Here is a 20199-nt window from a genome sequence, read left to right on the forward strand (position 1 = left end):
AGATATTTAATCAGTATGTGAACGTCTCCGCGGCTGTGCTTGGGATCCCATGGTGGTCCATGTAATTTGCTAAACTCACTGGCACTGAGGAGGATGGGTTTCGTGTTACATGTGTAGAGTGTGCACAGACTGATATCGCAAGCGATCTCAAGATACTATTTCCACTGCAACTCATGTTGATGGATAACCAAAAATAACTTCTTCCCACCATGAAAAAAAAGAGAAAAAAAGAGGAAAACAAATTCTAATGTCAATAGGTTTGGGTGCTGAGACATACAACTGAGGCGTCACCAAATGGAGAAGATACAAACAGTTTTGGTTACTAATTTTGTGGCCGTATGATCGTTATTTTTTGTTTTTACAACAACAAAAAATCAGAAGGGATTTAAACCAGTGGCTAGCGACAAGTTAGCAATATAATGAGTAAATAAAAACCAGAAACAAAACATTCAACATTTGTGTAAAATTGTGTCCAAAGGTTCACACAATAAAAGCATATTTTGTGAGCTATACTTTGACCATTGTTAACCTCTGTTTTCACAAAAGGTGACCATGTACATTCCAGGGCATTTCCAGGCAGGCAAAAACTAATTGGTCACATTGATAATTTTAAAACTTGGTATCACAATTTCCACATATTCCAGTTGTAAAAGTAACAGCTGAACTAGTTTTGCGATGTGCCCCTTTCATCATATCAACACATATATTAGTCAGATGGTGCCATTTCCATAAAATATCAGAATTTATGTTTTCTTCCATTGAGCTGTGTGCTAATCTTGCCTGCAGGATGTCCAGGCTCTGTGGCTCTTTTGAACACTTTATGTTACGCCACAGGTTTATGGACGATGTGATCTCTGACGTCACTCGAAAACCATAACATGATTCGCACGCATACCGCCAGGCAAAACCTTTGTGTTTTGGCAGCCAGCTAGAAAGTACACGCAATCTTACCATGACTAAACGTCTTTTTGCCTGGCGAAACATGACATATACAGTGATGACGTATACAGTGTTTTGTCAACAGAGGGCGGTTTGAATGTAAACATAGGTCACATCGTCTATAGGACTACATGATTAATAGTTATAAAAAAGCACTAGTGTGATACTACATTAAGGACAAGAGTCACAAGACCCAGTCAGAGTATGCAAAGTGTTGGTGTCAACATTATATAATAAGTCGTTATTATTAAGGTGGAGAAATTATAATCAAGGGACCATTCATAATTAGCATACATGTATAAATCTCCCAACAAAAATCCTAGAAAATGCTGGTGGGTGTATTTAAAAAAACAAGTAAATAATCTTAACGTTGCTCTTCATGTTAAGGAGGGGGGGGGAATGCTTGTGCATAGATGGGAATTTCAGCGTTTTGGGGGTTTTTTGTTCAATATCTGTTGAGGAACAACTTTTAGTGTTTTTGTGCTGAAAATTTCTCTGCAAGGCATATTTTTTTAAGCATCTTACACGGGTAAAAATTGTTTCAGCAAAAATGTTGGTGAAGTACTGAATAGGAACATTTTAGTTCAGTGTGGCTTCATGCATTTCTATTAAAGGTCGTTGGTTCAAATCCAGCTCTTGTAAGTTTGTCTTTGTTCAACCTCAATCATTTATAATAACCCTTGTCGTTTACATTTTGTTCTTTTTTTAGTTCATGTAACAAGACTTTATTTCAGTATGGCCCGATTGTGCACCATCTGTATTATTAGAAACTATTTTTGCTAAACGCGTGGCCATGGGAGGGATTGTGTACTGCTATAATGTGGCAGTGCATGTCTGATGTGTCACCTAATCATCAATCATGATGCAGTCACTGGTGTCAGTTTTAGTACACGATTGGGTTGTCCAGAAGGAATCTAGACTTACTACAGCCGAGAAGTGACAAATACAAAATGGAGAACTGTAACTAGATGCTGATTTGTAGTTTGTATTGAATCGATCCTCTTTGTGTGTTCCACACATAACGTTATATATACAAGAACTAGAGGGCGCACTGGTGATGCTTCTTGCACAAACGCGACAGGACCGCATGGAGACACGCGCGCGCCATTCTGTCTGCGCATTGAATATGAAACACACGTTGGAGTTTGTGTTTGTTGAACGCTATACGAGATGTTGTGTCAACTTATAAAATGGCAGCACAAACATACACTGTGCGATGCCTGTTTTGTCAACTTAGAAAATGGCCGCCTGCGTGCATGACATTGTCCATGTCCATGTTGCTAGTTTAGCGTCTAAAAGGATACAACCTTAAACAGTCAATAAAAGATGATCTCAATATTTATGGCCAAATAGACATCGTAGATACGGGTTAATAACCATTTTACTCTCAAAATTTGCATTTAGTAATAAATAACATTGAGTCAAAAATACACCCGACCGCGCGGCCATTTCAGCCGAGAGTCAAAAAACGGCTTATCTATTATAATGACCCCCTTGACGATTTTCTCCTAATTGGGTTTGAACACAGTTCCCTAGCTTTGGCAAACTGAGGGCGCTATTTTCCACATCAAACAGCCCCCACTGAGGTCACGATTCCTTTGTCGCACGGGTTTGTTTGACCCCGCGTTTTTCGGAAATTTGGCTTGGAGAGTTCTGGAGAAAAACCCTTTTATACCATGTATTAACGTAGGTAAGAGACTCGTTATATTTGTTTATGTTGTCTATGGACTGCAGCTCTTAGGAAACTGTAATATCTATATGGTTGCAAACATGTTGAGTTCCGTATCACTCAGGTCTAGGCCTGGGCAAATTATTTGAATATCCGGTTAATGGCGAATAGGTTTTCCTTCTGTAATTTCAACCAAGTAACCGGATATTATTTAATATCCGAATATCCGCGGACGTCGGGCGACAGATGATATGAATGTTTTGTCTGAATCCTTATGAAGCTTCTATTAAGACAGCATAAAACAGCACAAATTAAGTATTTAACTATGCTCACCTCTGTGAAGAGTTAAAACAATGACATTTCTGACGTAATTTGTTCAAAAATTACAAAAGTTTTCTTTCACGTAGAGTCAATCACGATCATAAGAAAAAGCAAATCGCCATCTTTAAATTAGATCCGGTCATTTTTATGAATGAACCCAGTGACACTGTCTAAAACTAATATTTATCCGCCCATAAGATCTTTTTTTTTTTTTTTAATAGCGCCCTCTAGCGGCGAAAAAACTATTCGAATATCCGGTTAATTTCGGATAGTTGGCCAGCGGAAATAACAAAATTTCACTATCCACCCAGCACTACTCAGGTCTATGTTTATGGCATCATACCTCTATGCTAAATGAATCATTGACATTTGCTCCAACACCCCCACCCCCACCCCCACCCTTTCCAATAGCTCAGTCTGATTTATACATTCACTGAAACTCATTCATGTTCTCATCTTGAAGTTTCAACTCATCCCAGTGGAGAGAACTGCAAATTTACTCAGCGGACATGCTGCGAGGGAAATCGAACCACACTAATTGGTTTCCAAGTGTGACTGAACACATCCAACTCCCAATGAGCCCCCCCCCCCCTCCCCTTTGACACCACCCACCCCATGTCCCCTTTCAAACCAGCCAGTCATATTAATCATCAACATAAACAACTTTGCAATTGTTCGACGGCGGCGGCGATGGTGTCCTACTCGAGGCGAACAGGTGGGGTTGCCATGGCAATGGCCAAGCAGATCACCCACTTGAGGTAGCGACAAGTGAATGTATGACTTGACGAGATTATATCCAATCCTGACATTTAGAGTGAACATTTTGGGGGTTAATAAATAACTAGGGCAGTAGGGTTTGTGAGCGACAGCATACTGTTCGGGTTTGACATGGTGAGAAGTGTCTTGCAACCACACACTCTTTTGAGTGGTTTACAAGTGCCAGAATGTTCTCTCAGGCCTGTTTGCTTTGTTTTTTGAAAGGGCAAGGGCACCCTGTGAGGATTTTGTTTATTTATATTGTAGCCTTTCAAAGGCACCAAGGCAATAGACCATATGCACATGACGTCATTTCAATAGGGCGCCCTCACCCAGAGGTCAAAAGGAGGTTGTTCATTGGCCAATCCTGTGCGCCGCGCGTACAAATCTGTGCATTTCGATTGTTTTGTCACCGTTTTTCCACTAAGATGGCCGCTGGATGAAGTCAATGCATAAGGTCTATGCCCATGGAGCATGGAGGCAATCACCTTTGTTGCCTCTGCATCAGGCCCGTTCTCTCTTTTGTCCTTTCTTGAGATTGAAGGCGGCTACTTATTTCACCACTAACTGGCCCCGCCCTCCAAGCACCAACCATAAATATCACAAAATAGTGTTCTAATACATGTTTGCTGTGGTTGGCTACTTTAATCAGCTCAAACCATCCCAAAGCAAGTTTCGCATGCGAACTTGCTGAATGCAGCAGAAAGCTGTTCAGCATGCTTAAAGTCAGTGGACACTATTGGAAGTTGTCAAGGACTAGCCTTCACAGTTGGTGTATCTCAATATGCATAAAATAATAAACCAGTGAAAATTTGAGCTCAATCGGTCATCTAAGTTGCGAGATGATAATGAAAGAAAAACAACTCTTGTCACATGAAGTTGTGTGCGTTTAGATGGTCGAGTTCGAGACATCAAGTTCTAAATCGAGGTCTCAAAATCAAATTCGTGTAAAATTACTTCTTTCTCAAAAACTATGGCACTTCAGAGGGAGCCGTTTCTCACAATGTTTGATACTATCAACCTCTCCCCATTACTCGTCACCAAGAAATGTTTTATGCCAATAGTTGTTTTGAGTAATTACCAATAGTGTCCACTGCCTTTAATGCACAATGATCTACCAGCTAGAAACCAAGGGGAAGGCCGTCTCCAAATACACATAATGTGGGATTTACAAAAACCAGAGAATTTGAGTTGTTACCACAGTGATATCAAGGTAGGGTCATAAATTGTTTCTGATTTACAGGCAAAATTACAAAGAAAAGTTTCATGTGAAAATTTCAGCTAAATTTCGCGGTGAGAACACAGCTGAAAACTGTACTGATACTTTCGCCAAGAGCGTCAAATCTCAGCTGGACATAGTGTCTCTAACTTACTAGTTTTATCTAAAAGAAACACATGTAGAACAAAAACGATAGTCGCAACTCAACCGAAGTGCAACTTGACCAAGCAATTAATAGTCGCAACTTTGACACCAGTCACCCAGTTAAGTAGCAGACACACTAGTTGTCCAGGCACTAGTCGCCCAGGCACTAGTCGCCCACGCACTAGTTGCCCAGGCACTAGTCGCCCAGGCACTAGTTGAACAGGCACTTGTTACCCAGGCACTAGTTGCCCAGGCACTAGTAGCCAAGGCACTAGTTGCCGAGGCACTAGTGGCCAAGGCACTAGTCGCCCAGGAGATATCCATTAACCTACTTACCCTGCATCCTGTGCTTCGTGTGCACGTATAATGGAGAGCAGATTGTTCTGTTGAAGGAACTCGCAGCATGCTGGATAGCTATAACAGAGGAGAAACAAAAACAAACAGGTTAACCAACAAAATTCATTAAAAAAAAATATATGATAATTTTTCAATATAGAGTGTTATAGCCGAGCATTTTAGAACATCTTATTCACAAAGAACTAAGACTTGTCTTATCTCCAATATCGGCGAGTTACTCGTTCTAACTGAGAACTATTACTCGTCTATAACTCCTAAAATTTTCCTAGGACTACTCCTACATAAGTAAGGACCAACTTTATGAAATCAACCCCTGTTGGTTTAGTCATCAGGGTGTGGGTTCGAATCCCGATCATGACACTTGTGTCCTTGAGCAAAACACTTCACTATAAATGCTTCACCCAGGGGTATGAATGGGTACCTGCGAGGGCAGAGGTTGGTATCGCATTTGAAAAAGCTTTGAGAGCAACGAGGCAGCCCAGGGTTGTATACTCCCAAGGGAGCTGGTGACATCACTAAGGTCAGCAGAGTCATTAAAACTGTATGCTTTTTGCAAAATTGTGCACATCATTTTCATTCTCTTAGTAATAAAACACTAGTTACTTCCCATGATCATAACAAAGTCAGTCGACTGGTGTTCCTTATTGGTGTGGGATGGTGTCTAAGCGTTGGAGAAAAAAAATTATGTCCACAATTTTGCAGAAAGCATTAAGCCTGGTGCATACTTCATGCGAATGCGAAGCGAATTTGATGTGAATTTGATGCCACAACTCTTAAGTTTTCGCTGTGATGTTCGCACAATTCAACTGCTGCGAATTACTGGTTGCGAATTTGTGAAGCAACATTTCTTCTTGATTCGCATTCGCAGGAAGTATGAACCGGGCCTTGGTGGACAACTTCTGCTTGAACACTCCCTTACTCCCACAGACTTGTTGGGCTGCTGAATATTCTGTTTCCTCATTATTCTAAATTTCAATGGCAGATGTCTTTCTGTTACATGCAACACCATCCTATTATTATTTTGTGAGATTCCCTCTGATATTTGGGTCAATTTGAACTCCCCAAACACTTCAAAGGCAATCGCACATCTGGTTCTTTTTTTCCCCCAATTTTCCCGACACCAAACAGTCTTCTTCCTCAGAAATCAATACTTTATCCAGTATTGTGTTTCCGTGATAATTTCCAAAAACAAATCCCTAATTTTGAGGCAATTGATTGTACAATTTCGGCTGTTATCCAATTTTAAAATTCCCAGGGACAATGCATACTTATTTTGGGTGAATATTGCATTTGTGATGTTGCTATCCTTCAAAAATTGCAAAATCCTCTAGAACTGAGAGGTCCTGAATTCCCAAAGTCTAACTTTCCCCAACATAACTGGTCATATGAATCAGAAACTACACCCTAAAGCCAGACTTGTGTCATGACATTTGAACTTTGACCTTACCTTTAGAAGTAAGCCACAGCCTCTAACTGAGTTATGGCTGAAGTGCTCTGTCAAACTTTTCCCAAACATAATTGCTGTGTGAATCAGAAACTGCACCTTAAAGCCTGACCTGTGTCATGACATCTGAACGTTGACCGTACATATGGAAGTAAGAGTGCTCAGCCTCTGACTGAGTTTTGGTTGAAGTGCTCCATCTAACTTTCCCACTAATAAATGCTGTGAGAATCAGACCTACATACTAAAGCCGTACCTACTTTATGATATTTGACTTTTGACCTGTGTCATAAAATCTGAACTTCGACCTTACCTATAGAAGTAAGAGCAGCCTCTGACTGAGTTATGGCTGAAGTGCTCTGATGTGTGTTCTTGGCCGAATTCTTCAAGAGGGTCTGACCACAAGATGTCACACATGGGGCCAAAGGCAGGGGGCTCCTTAAATCGATCCAGCTATAAATGAGAAAGGGAACAAATGAAAGCTTCAAAATAACAACAAATCTTGTTTCATGATTCCTAAAAAAACATTCAGAATCTCATGAATTTTACCAATGCTCCCTATCTTACTTTGATTTCCACCTTTTTCCCTTTGGAACAGTTTAGTTTTATGGAAAAATCTGCTCTGTAATTAGTTTAAATATCCAGTGCCCATTTCATAGAGCAGCTGAAGCACAAAATATTGCTTTACATTTTCTGCTAAAACAACTCAAGCAGGACCCAATTTCATGGCCCTGTTTACTGAATTCAGCGCTTACAATCAAATTTCTCCACTTTATTGTGCAAGCGACAAATTTAAACACTAGCTTTGTTAGCGAAGAATGCAAAGTCACGTGGAGTTTGCACGCACGGAAGCAAAAATTCCCTGCTGACCTTTGGCATACATTTGACGAAAGCATGGAACTAACTGTTCCGTAAGCACCGATTCTTCACTTAGGATAAGCAAAGCCATGAAATTGAGGATCCTCATCAAAGATTGACACATAACATACTTTCACTAACCTATTTCTGGCAAGCATAATTTTGATATGCTTAGCTACCTTTTTGTGCTTGAGATGGTAACCTTATTCTGGTAAGAATAGTTTTGTCAAGCTTAACTACTTTTCGTGCTTAAGCAGCTCTATAAAATTGGGCTCAGGTCAAAACCATACCAAAGAGAGGAATTATTTTCTGAGAAAAAATCCAATCCAGCCACGCCCAGAAAAAATAGTGCGCTCAATCATTTCTTAATTTTCTATTCATCAGAAAACATTCCCAGTGCATTATTTTCTCTAAGCCTGTAGGATGACAACTTGTCATTCTGTTGACACTTAAAGAAGACATACCCACCTGCGCTTTGGAATAGTTAAGTAGTAGTTAGACGACGCTTAATAAATTATTTAGCGTTTCTGAGTCAGTTTCAATTTTGTATTTTTTTTTTGCAAAGCAGTGGCACCAGCCTCCAAACACTCCATTAGTGGTGATTAACTAGTGTGCCCTCACTTGACTCAACAAGGGCAGGTTTGGTGAAAAGTTTACTGCCCTCAGGTCAAAGGTCATGTTATTCAGCATCCTCTGGAATGTCAACAAAGACCGAGGGGACTATTACTCAATACATTTTCTGTTCACCCTCGTTGGCACCAGCTACATTATTACAGCTACATCTGTCACCAGCTACATTATTATAATTAGACAAATCATTCCCGCATGCATTTTTCCATGTGACAGAATTATTCACACGCGGAAGAGTGAATAAACATCAACTACATGTTATGAAAACAGTGGAGTCCCGATGATGGAATTGCATGTGGCAAGTAGGTACCTGGAAGGTAGTCAGCGCTCGTGACAGCTCAACGTTTCAAGGAAGTACAGTTCATGTTAAAATAATAACACCTGCTTATGTAATAACATGTAATATCGCAATAAAGTATTATCGCAGCCAGTCCTTGAACTTAACCGAAAGGTCTTCCATGTATGTCTGACATAACTTTCACATTTACATTTTTTTCTTACTCAAGTCCCCTGCACTTCTGAAAGGTCATGTTGACTCGCCGAGTTAGATGGCGCCAAAGATAAGATCGGCTCGACATTTTAGGATGAAGCACAATTTTTCTGTTTTTCTTTACTTTTTCCTTCAAGGTTGCATTTTTTGGTTTAAAAACTTGTTCTGATGTTCAGTTTCAGATTTTACTGTGATTAAACTGATCATTCAAATTTGACACACTTAACCTTCCTACTGTCTGACCAATCAATAAATCAGATCGAGTTAGATGGCGTCAAAGATAGGATCGGCGTCTAAGATGAGTTTCTGTCTTTTCTTTATTTCTTCCTTCAAGGTGACGTCTTTTGGTTACAACTTGTTCCTGAGTCAATCTTCACTGTGGTGAAAATAATCATTCAAATCTAACATCCTTAACCCTCCTACTGTCTGACCAATCATCAATCATCAGACTAAGCGAACTTGGGCATTGCTGACAGCGACTCTCTGTCTAACAATGTTTTCCCTCTTACTTGAGTAGGTGTTTGGCCTTTTGCTGGGCCATTCAGCCTTGTGGTGGGCAGTTTCAGATTCAATCTTCATCGTAATCACAATGATCACTCTGATCAGACAACCTTAACCCTCCTACTGTCTGACCAACCATCAACTTAGATTGCGCGAACTCCGGCAATGCTGACAATGGCTCCTTGTCTTTAACAATGTGATCATTGTATCTCATCTATTAAGTGGTTTTGAATGATAGATATTTCTACATCAGCCTGTAGTGTGGTAAATGCATAAATGTACAAATGTACAAAGTCTACCCTCCTACTGTCTGACCATTCATTATCATCCACTGTGGTTTTTGAATGATGATAGATAAACTATGCCATCCTGCAATTCGGTATCATGTGGAGAATGCATCCACACAGAACATAGTCAACCCTCCTACTGTCTGACCATGCAATATCATCCACTGTGGTTCTGAATTGAATGATAGATAACGTATGCTGGCCTGTAAACTGATATCATGCGGTAAATGCATGCCCTACACAGTACACAGTAGACCTATGTATTGACGTCATCCAGCGGCCATCTTAGTGGAAAAACGGTGACGAAACAATCGAAACGCACAGATTTGTACGCGCGGCGCACAGGATTGGCCAATGAACAACCTCCTTTTGACCTCTAGGTGAGGGCGCCCTACTGAAATGACGTCATGTGCATAAGGTCTATAAACCCTTGTGGTGGGCGTCTAGCCTTGGTCGTTAAACATTATGTCGTGTGCCTTGAATAAGGGGGTAATGTTCTACGCCCTCTTCTATGGCACAATTTTGTTGTCCGTTAACAGACGGTCATATGCATTTTCTCATGAAACAAAAGTTCTTAAAAATGAGTTGTTGCTGGGCTACTCACATTTCTGATGTCCTCAAGCGTGTGTATTTCAGGGGAAAGACCTCCATGCACGCACAGGAACTGTTGATTCATAAGGGCTGCTAACGGCAAGCAGTCAAATGCTTCCATACACGCATTGTACACTCTTTCTGTATACTTTATTTTACCTGCACAAATCACAAACAACAAATTAATAAAATTTTGTTCTGATTATTAAGTCAATCTAAAAACCTGTCCTTAATTTAACCGTAGCACCTCATTAAAAGCAGTGTTAGCCAGAGGGATGTCTAGGTGTCTGTTGTATATGTCAAAAATACACACCCTGTTTTATAGGCCAAACGAAATGTGATAAAGGTAATGACCTCTGTAGAACTACAGGTCTTGGTTCAAAGTTCATATGTGATGATTTTTACTGGATTGGTTTTATTGATCAGTTTTTACTGATTGGCCGTAGAATTCATCTTAACTGCTAAGCAAAATGGGGTCAAAAAAAACAAATCACTTTGGTCTAGAAGTCTTAAATAGTAAAGAAATCTTAAGACAATTGGACCTTCAAGATATCTGTGAAATCTCCCAATATTCTTAATTGTAACGTTATTTCACCAAGACATGAGTAACTTGGGGAGGGAGGGATTACAGTCATCCCTACATCAGCAACGGAGCCTGGAGTACAGGAAACTCTGCCCATGCAGAAGGTGCACAAGGAAGAAGGAAGAAAAATAAAACTAGAACTTACACTCCTGTTTGAATGTGAAGTATTCCGTCAGGTGCCGACACTCATGGTTACCTCGCAACAGAAAAAATGTATCTCTATACAGCAACTTTAACGACCACATATACAACACACACTGCAAGAAAATAGACAGAGAAGAAATAAATATACGTTAGAATGACACATCCAAATGCATAATGATCAAAAGGTTGTTGTTGTTGTTGTTGTTGTTGTTGTTAATGTTTTTGCTGTTGTTGCTATTAACTTCTTTGGAGACCATGCAACAACAGTCAACCTAATGTAGACAATTAGAACAATAATAATGGCTTCTTATATCACGCTCAGGTCCGTCACGCAGCTACGCTCATGACGCTCCAACATTATTATACCTCGTCAGTGGGCCCTAAATCATTCCTTCAACCATCTCAGCTCCCTGGTGAGTATACAGATATGTGCTAAAATGCGCTACTCGGCTAGATCAATCACAAGAACCATCTCTGAACAGGTACTCATTTACCCCTGGGTGGAAAGAAGCCATTAAAGTGAAGTGTCTTGCTCAGGGACACAAGTGTCACGACCGGGATTCGAACCCATACTCTGCTGAACAGAATTACCACATCCAATATCAGCAGATAATTGTAGGACACCCAATCAACCAGGCATCCAGCATTCAATGATATTAAGCTATTCTTTTCTAAAAGGGATGCACCTCGGTATGAAATACCTAGAAACCATCCTCACTGGGAATGTCAATGGAAGACTCTATGACATCATGACAGTGGTAGCAACAAAACATTCGCAAACTTTGAGCACAATCTTATCCTCTGATGCTTTTTTGTGGTGTCAAATTTGTTTACATTGCTTGAAATACTTTTTCTTCTTAAAGGATCTGGACATGTTTGGTAAAAGTTCTATTCTCACTAGGTGTTTCCCAACGTATGCAAACCTGTCATCGAAGTTGTAAGAGAGTAACGCCCTTGTTGCACTATAGGAGGCTCTCCTAATTTAAGTGAGAAATTCCCTCTTTATTTCGAGTATTTCCAAATCGTGTCCAGTTTCTTTAAAGCAGCTTTATGAAATTGGGCCTTGCTTTTTAAGTAGTGTAAGGGTAAATTACAGCATTATCTCTATTTTTAAAATAGCCATTATACACTTCCGGCACAGAAAAAAGGTTCACAGATTTACAAAAAACAGGGTCTACAGAAGGTAATGGTGAAAGACTCTTTCATGAAATGCTTTACTTTTCGAGAAAACATTAAAACAATTATCAATTCTCGTTGTCAAATTACGGATTTATTTTAAACACATGTCATGACACAGCGTAACCAAGGGTGGGTGGGTTTTCCCCCTTATTTTCTCATGACTCCGATGACCGATTGAGCCTAAATTTACACAGGTTTGTTATTTTTTATATCACTTGTGATACACGAAGTGTGGGCCTTTGAAAAATACTGTAAACCGAAAGTGTCCAATGGCTTTAAATCACCATAGTGTGACATTATGTCTTCATTTGGAGGCAAGAAATGATCTTCAATTCAGGGCCATGAGTCAAATTGGAACTCATTCCATAACAAAACAATAACATAAAATATGTGTTCCGTTTGGTTTAAAACAGCAAAACGAATCCACTTTCCTTTTATCCAAAGTAAACCAAATACCCGGACCTTTTCACTTGATAATGGTGCGACTACTTTACCGTTGTCACTGTGTGTGGTTAATAAAGTAAACACAAGGCATGCCCAACTGTTTGGTTTATGACAGGAAAACCATTGGGGGAAAAGCAAATATCCAACCACTACAAATAAACACAGCAAAATCATCATAAATCAGAGATTTTTGTATGAAAATATTTCCTTTATCATCCGTGGGAAAATATGATATTCAGAATTTGATTATGCAGTGAGTGAGTGGTTAAGCATCTTAGAGTATTGGTACATCAATGGGGCTCGAAAATAAGTGCTGAACTGCAGGCCGGGGCCAGCGATTTAAATGTCGGGCCAGTAAACTGACCTCAACAAGCCAGATTGACAGGGCTCAAATCAACACTGGACCACGGGCCTGTAGTGAGTGATTGTAGTGTCGGGGGTCGATTTCACAAACAGTTAGGACTAGTCCTAACTTAAGACTAGTCCTAGGAGATATACAAATTGCATGGATAGTCCTAAGTTAGGATGAGTCACTAGTCCTAACTCGAGATAAGACTAGTCCTAACTCTTTGTGAAATCCACCCAGGTCACTTAATTGAGGACTAAACAAGCCAGAGCTACAATGTACAGGGCTCGAAATTAACACTGGACCACAGCCCAGTGGCCAGTGATTTTAATGTCGGGCCGGTAAACTTACCTCAACAAGCCAGAACGACAGGGCTCAAAATCAACACTGGACCACTGTAGCCAGTGATTGTAGTGTCAGGTGATTGTAGTGCCAGAGATTTAAATGTCGGGCCGGTAAACTGAGGACTGAACAAGCCCGGTGGTCTTGTGTTTTCAATTGAATAACAATACCTCATTGTGAAATATCTTTGTGGGGAAAAAATATTGACTACTAATCTGGTACACATTCAGGCATGTGAGTAACTATCTATGAAAAAAAAAAAGAGGAAAAGAGACAACTGAGCAAGAAAAAAAGAGGATAAAATAATATTCCTATACTTTTGAACACAGAAAGTGAAGAAAAAAGAGGAAAATCAAAACCAGAAAAAAAGGAAATCAGCTAAAAAGAGGAAATCTCACATGCTGAGCTTACTCGACTTTCTCAAAACAACCGCCAACTTTGAATCATTTTTTATTATACGTGTATAATGCTTAAAAGATAATTCAATGCAACCGTTCAGTCTCTACCCACGTCTAATCCGGGAACCATTTGACAGGACTGCAGCTGTCAGGACCAGTGGGCAACAATGGTGTTAATAATGGTGAATAAACCCACGATACATTGCTTCTTCCTGTTCCATACATTAGTCTATTTGACGTTCTCAATCGTTCCCAATGCTCTTGTAAAGCACTGCATTCTGTGCATTGATTTATAGAGGTAATGTATAATCATAAAAGTTAGACACTGACTTGCCAAAATTAATCAACCCTAAATTATTCACTTGTACATTGCGGATAGGATAATAACACCATTGTTAAATTTCAGTCCGAAAGCTTTATTGATTATGAAGTTCATACTTGAACCCTTTTTCCTGTAAAATATATCTCTCTTACATTAAGTCATAATTCAGAAAACTGTATCTAAAAAACAGCTGCATTCGTTCTTTGCAACCAAATTGAGAACATTTTTACTCATTTTCACCACAACGGATGATGCCTAAATTTAAGCAGGTTTGTTTTTTTTCATAAATGGTTGATCGCACAAATACTTAACTACCTGCAACTATTTTGTCACGCCCTGTATATCACCTTTAAAAAAATATATATGTTTTTGATGCTCTCACAGCACACAAATATATACAACAAAGGGCAGGGGAAAAAATGACAGGCTTGCGCCAAGTCGTAAAAAGATTTCACCGAGGGCAGGGTGTACCGCTAAAAATGACACATGCATAGAAACCAAGGTGTGATCAGTGTGAATAAGACATTTATTAATGCTCGATTGGAACTCATTCAAAGGCCACTATAAATATACCTTTATCGTCTTGATATAGCCATTTTGTTTCTCTTTCTTGAACATTGTGCACATTGGCATTTAGTGACATTTCACATTTCTGGTGAAGATGTTGGGAGGCACATAAAGAGGTTGCCTCTCGCTTCGTGCAAAGAGCAAGGGTTTTCTTGACGAACACATAATCGCCTGTGAGAAAATCTGATCAACATGGCAGTAGGGTTCTCCACAGGATTTTCCATAATCGGGGCATTTTGGAACCAATTTTTTAAAATTTGAATGCTGGATAAAAACAAGGTCTTCGGGAAAAAAATTCTAATGGGTGTTTAACCTGGTTTTTTATACCCCTCATCTGCATCCTAAAGCATTACCATGTGTGTTGCCTTAGTAATTTATGTGAAATAAGTAAAACAAAATTTTTTAACTTTTATTTACCAAATATTGTGAACCACAAGGGAAACTGCCTAAACACTTTTATTTAATAGGTATTCTCGGTCAATTTCAGAGAATGAGCAGCCAATTTAACCTCCAAGCTATTCTAGAAATCAAATGCAACTGAAAAGGATCATTCGATTTCGTTTTATGATTAGTCAAATGTAATGTTGCGTTATTCGACTTAACAAAATAGTCATTCAATTCAACAATTCATCGAAGCAGCATTCAAATTCACAGACGCTTCTTAAGGTGTGTGTGTGTCACAAAAAAGAATGACGATACGCTAAATTGACTCAAAACAAATTGAATGGCCGAATTCTGAATTTGAAACGCAGTAACAACTGGAGAGGCAAAACAGCTTTAATTTGATTGCATGAAAATGAAATTGACTGCTGATTTTACGAATTTGACCGAGAAAACCTATATCTAAAATATTTGTGTGTTGTTTATACGTAACAGCCGAAATGAGCACACACATCTCGTGGGTATCAGCCCAATACGGTATTGTGCAAGGGGAAAGCCCTGCAAAGTTAATGTAACTGGATCACTGTGTGAAGTCAATTATATAATGAAACCAACCAATCACAAACCTTGCATAATAATTATTGTTTTTGAATGAGCAGTTTCTTTTTGACTTTGCGACTAACGACAACACCTGATGTTGCTTCCTCACATAATCTCTATTGATTCATCAATTAATGAACCCACTCATTGGAAATGTCAATATTTCATTTCTGTAATTAACTTCATGCACATGGGCTCCCAAAATTAATCATCAGAATAGTAGGTACTGTTTTCCCTCCTCGAACTAATGGAGCGATCCAAATTTCATAAAATCTCTTTTTCCACTTCTTAACCTGTAAACATACTTCACCGTTTTCATGACATCAAATAAAAATGTAATACAGTCCTTTCTTCTGCGTGACTATCGGATATTTCTTCCCGACATTTCTGCCATAATGATCCCTATTTGATACCCCTATTGATGCAATGGAACATCCCAATGTCAATCTTAAAATTTTATCAAATCTCTTTTTCCACCTTAAACATACTTTGTAACATCAAATAGTCCTTTCTTTGCGACCAACACAGATTTCTCACCCACATTTCTGCCATCACGACCCCTATCAGACACCCCTATTGATGGAATGGAACATCCCAATGTCAATCTCAGTGGATAGAGGTAAGTAATAGTCTATCAAGGATGAAGTATTAATGGCCAGTGACAGGTAGATTTTGAATGGGTCGAGATGACATCCAAATAACAACACAGGTTCAGCGTGAGGTAGGATACGTTCCCAGGGCGGTAAAGCGGTACCTTGCATATGAATGAATGGATAGGCAGACTGTGGGTTACCAGTGATGATAAGGTCAAATGTTCAGCACAAGAGATTGTACATGGTGAGGTTACCACCCAGTCGGATGCCAGGCAAAGATGGATCATTTTATTTAGTATAAGGGCTGTGACATGATATCATTGGCTCAGTTCTAATAGGTTATTAGTTGCAATTTTACACTCCAACCATCAAAAGAATATTAAAGGAAAAATGTGTACCAATTTGAGAGAAAAAAATCAAAGTCAACAATTAAATGCTTTACTTAGTATACAAACGCTTTTTTGGGGCCAAACAAATGCTATTAATGAAGATATCTCTTGATCAATAAAATCCAATTACCAGAGGCTCCAAAACATGAAAGAGCTGCACAAATGGCTGAAATACATACAAACTAATGACCCTTATATCGTCCTGAGCAGATGATAGGCTTTTACGAGACATTAAAAGCAGTGGACACTATCAGTAATTTTTAAAAACCAGTCTTCAATGTTGGTGTATCTCAACATAAGCATAAAATAACAAACCAGTGAAAGATTCAAGAGCTCAATCGGTCGTCGAAAGTGAGAGATAATAATGAAAGAAAAAAACACCCTTGTCGCACCATGGTCACACGAAGTTGTGTGCTTTCAGATGCTTGATTTCGAGACCTCAATTTCTAAATCCAAGGTCTAGAATTTAAACTCGTGAAAAATTACTTCCTTCTTGAAAACTTTGCACTTCAGAGGGAGCTGTTTCTCACAATGTTTTACACTATCAACCTCTCCCCTTACTCCTCACTAAGTAGGGTATTATGATAATAATTATTTTGAGTAATTACCAATAGTGTCCACTGCCTTTAAGGCTACTAAATTAATTGCTCTTCTCCTTTTTGTATGTGGAAAAAACCTTAAATTCAGATTTAAGTTGGAAGACAATTTGTACAATCAGACTAATTCATTCTATAAGAACAATAAATAATGGTTTTTTTTTATTGTGCAACATCTAAAAAAATAAACTCGAATTTGCTTTGCAATAAATAAACAAAATAAATTCAGAGACCAAAACACAAACTACACTTAATGGGAAAACAAATTAATCGTACACAATGGGTTTTTGGACCTGAATACATCAAGTGAAGATGATTGTCCAAATACAGTGAGGTTTATTCCATGATTTGAGAGAGAAGTGTTTACACAAAGAGACCAAACAAAACACTTGTTTGTTTTTCACACAAAGATGTCGAAGCAGTGAAAGCAGCGACACTCCCACACATCTGGGATTATATCGGCAGGCAAAGGTCGAAGGTCACACCTCTCTACGACCACCATTGGATCGGATCACCATTCATAGCATCTTATATCATCAGAATCACTCTAATCTCATTCTCTGCCTCTTCGATGACGTTCATGACCTCCTTGAGACACGAATAATTAAGAGCGAAAAATGCAAGCTGCCTCGGAAAATCCGTTCACTCCCTTTTCCTCCGCAAAACAACGCAGAAAAATCCCGATGACACATACATGATGTACATGTTCCCGCACGACACTCAACTGCAGTTGGGGCCTGTTACCATAGCAACACATTAACATCAGACCTTGGATGGGATTGACATTACATGCAACAGCAGATTTACAATTTGCTTGTCTTGGGCACGACATGTGCCTTCTTTCTGTTTATTTTTACCTTATAAAGTGTGGTTGTAGTATGGTTTTTATTTATTTCTGTTTTCCAGTCCTGATATTCACATACTCAAGGATAAATCCGAAGAGAGATTTCTCCATATTTCTTTATTTTATTGTTAGACGACTCGTATAGAAAAATTGGAAAGCATTTGAATTCCCCTTAGGTGAAACATTTGAATTCACCCGAGGTGAAATATTTAAGAATTCACCACAGATGAAATATTGTAATTGATTTCACCTGAAACATTTAACAACATTATGTAGTTTTGGACCACATAGGGCCTACACGTATCAAGTTGGCTAACTTGCTTTGGCATAAACAACCTTCAAGTGAAAAAAGGTTAACGCTTTTCATTTATCACAATTTTAGAACCATGTATCTTCCATTAATGCAGGCCTGGAATTTCATCTTTGACGGGGCAAGGAATTTTCATTGTGCAAAGGGCACTTCCATTGGAAAAAAACTTGAAGTCTATGGCACACATTTGAAGGGGCGCAACAGCCAAGATCCTGTCTTCTGTGTAATTACAGGTTATTTGTTTGTGGCAGTTTATATACGATTTCAAATGATCTTTTTATCTAAAAATTGTTTTTAGTTAATGTCTGAGATCTTTAAGAATGTAAATTGTTTAACAAACAAACGTTAAAATACCCTCCAAAATTTGTTGCAAAATGGATACAATATAATGCTCGCTAATTACCAAGACTTAATAAATACACCATATTCAATTGTATCATATATTCAGTCGTCATCTTTTTGTCTAAATCCCTTTCCAAAGACAGCCAAATTACCCTCCGGAAAGTAAACTAGCCCTTCATTCCATAGATAAAAGCAACGTTCACAGAATGCAACTAATTAAAACAAGTCTGTAAATCTTTGCTCTCATAAACGGTGTTCATATATCTTTTTTATGGGCAATGCTAATGCAGTCGTCATGGTTTTTAAGCCGAACTGCGGACTTAGCAACCTTGTACATCATTGATTCATAAAAGTGAAGTCATTATGTAAAGGCACAGACAAAGGATAAACGGCATGTAACTGTTGCACGAATGGAGGGATACGTGGTCGTAGTATAATGTAAAGACCTCCATGCAGACGAATTCAGGATATAATGGCGCGTCGCGGTGGATAAGAGCACCGGAATCTAGCTCTGATGCTTCTGTTCAGTAAAGTGTTAGTTTGAGTCCTGGGCCCAAACTCTTGGCTCTGCTTACTGCCAAATTCTGCGCTTATGATCACCATTCATCGCTTATAAATGTGCAAGTGTCGAGTTCTGCACTAGCTGTGTAAGCGTAGAATGCAGAGTAATGTTGAGTTCACAAGCGCAGAAGCCATAATTCCCCGCTAACCCGTGAAATAGTCTTGACGTTATGAACAGAATCCCCTGCTTCAGTAAGCGCTGTTTCCTTGCTTACGGTAAGCAGAGCCATAAAATTGGGCCCTAGGTGTGACACTTAGGTCCTTAAGCAAGACACTAAACCATTATTGATGCATCCTTTGACAGGGACATAATTAGCTGTTAGTCCCGTGTGTAAATGTAATGGAACGTAAAAGAACCCAGTGCACTTAATGCAAAATAGAAGGGGTTCGCCCAAGTATTTCTGGTTTGATTGGCCGCTTTCATCACAACCACCATGTAAACCATTACATGGTGATATGTAAAAGATAAATTGGTCTCATACCTCAAAACGTAGCTCCACAATACTCTTGCCAGAAAATATTGAAATGCTCCAACAGAATTTGACAATTTCCTCATAGAATGCCCTTTACCAAGGTGACAATGCCTTGGTGCCCTTGCCCTTTCAAAAACGAAACATACAGGCCTGAAACAAAAAGATTATTGAAAACTAATGCAGAGAAAGGACAAAGTAGTCTGTTCCCTTTACCATTGTGTATCCCAGCAAACACGACTGAACATGGCACCAACACTGAAACGATCCTTACCCCATCCCTTTAAAGCATTGATGCTACTCCCATTCATTATCAAGAGGAATGGATGAGTAGAGTCAATCACACCCCCATACCCCCTTTCTGTTTATCTTGAATGATTCAACCCCCTTGGTAAGAGGGATGGGTGTGAGATGACATGAGACAGGGGATGTTATAATCCCCACAGAGGTACCTCGTCTCAAGAAGCAGCAAGGAGGAAAGTGGATTTATCTCATCTTAGACTAATTCTATTATGGTCTTAAAGATATACCACACAAGCCCATCAGAAATAAATCACATACATCTTGGTTTATTATTTGTTCATC

General features: G+C 39.1%; 1 protein-coding gene across 1 annotated transcript in view; it reads right to left on the reverse strand.

The window, feature by feature from the left end:
* Positions 1 to 20199, reverse strand: part of LOC139953325 (protein phosphatase 3 catalytic subunit alpha-like) — a 92691-nt gene that overhangs the window by 28126 nt on the left and 44366 nt on the right. Inside the window, exons 4-7 of the mRNA XM_071952823.1 lie at positions 10932 to 11043; positions 10217 to 10362; positions 7160 to 7299; positions 5385 to 5462 (exon numbers count right to left, since the gene is read on the reverse strand). Of these exons, the coding sequence (XP_071808924.1) occupies positions 5385 to 5462; positions 7160 to 7299; positions 10217 to 10362; positions 10932 to 11043 (476 nt within the window). The remainder of the gene's footprint in view (positions 1 to 5384; positions 5463 to 7159; positions 7300 to 10216; positions 10363 to 10931; positions 11044 to 20199) is intronic.

This window comes from Asterias amurensis, chromosome 21 (genome assembly GCF_032118995.1).
Source record: "Asterias amurensis chromosome 21, ASM3211899v1".
Classification (NCBI taxonomy): Eukaryota; Metazoa; Echinodermata; class Asteroidea; order Forcipulatida; family Asteriidae; genus Asterias; species Asterias amurensis.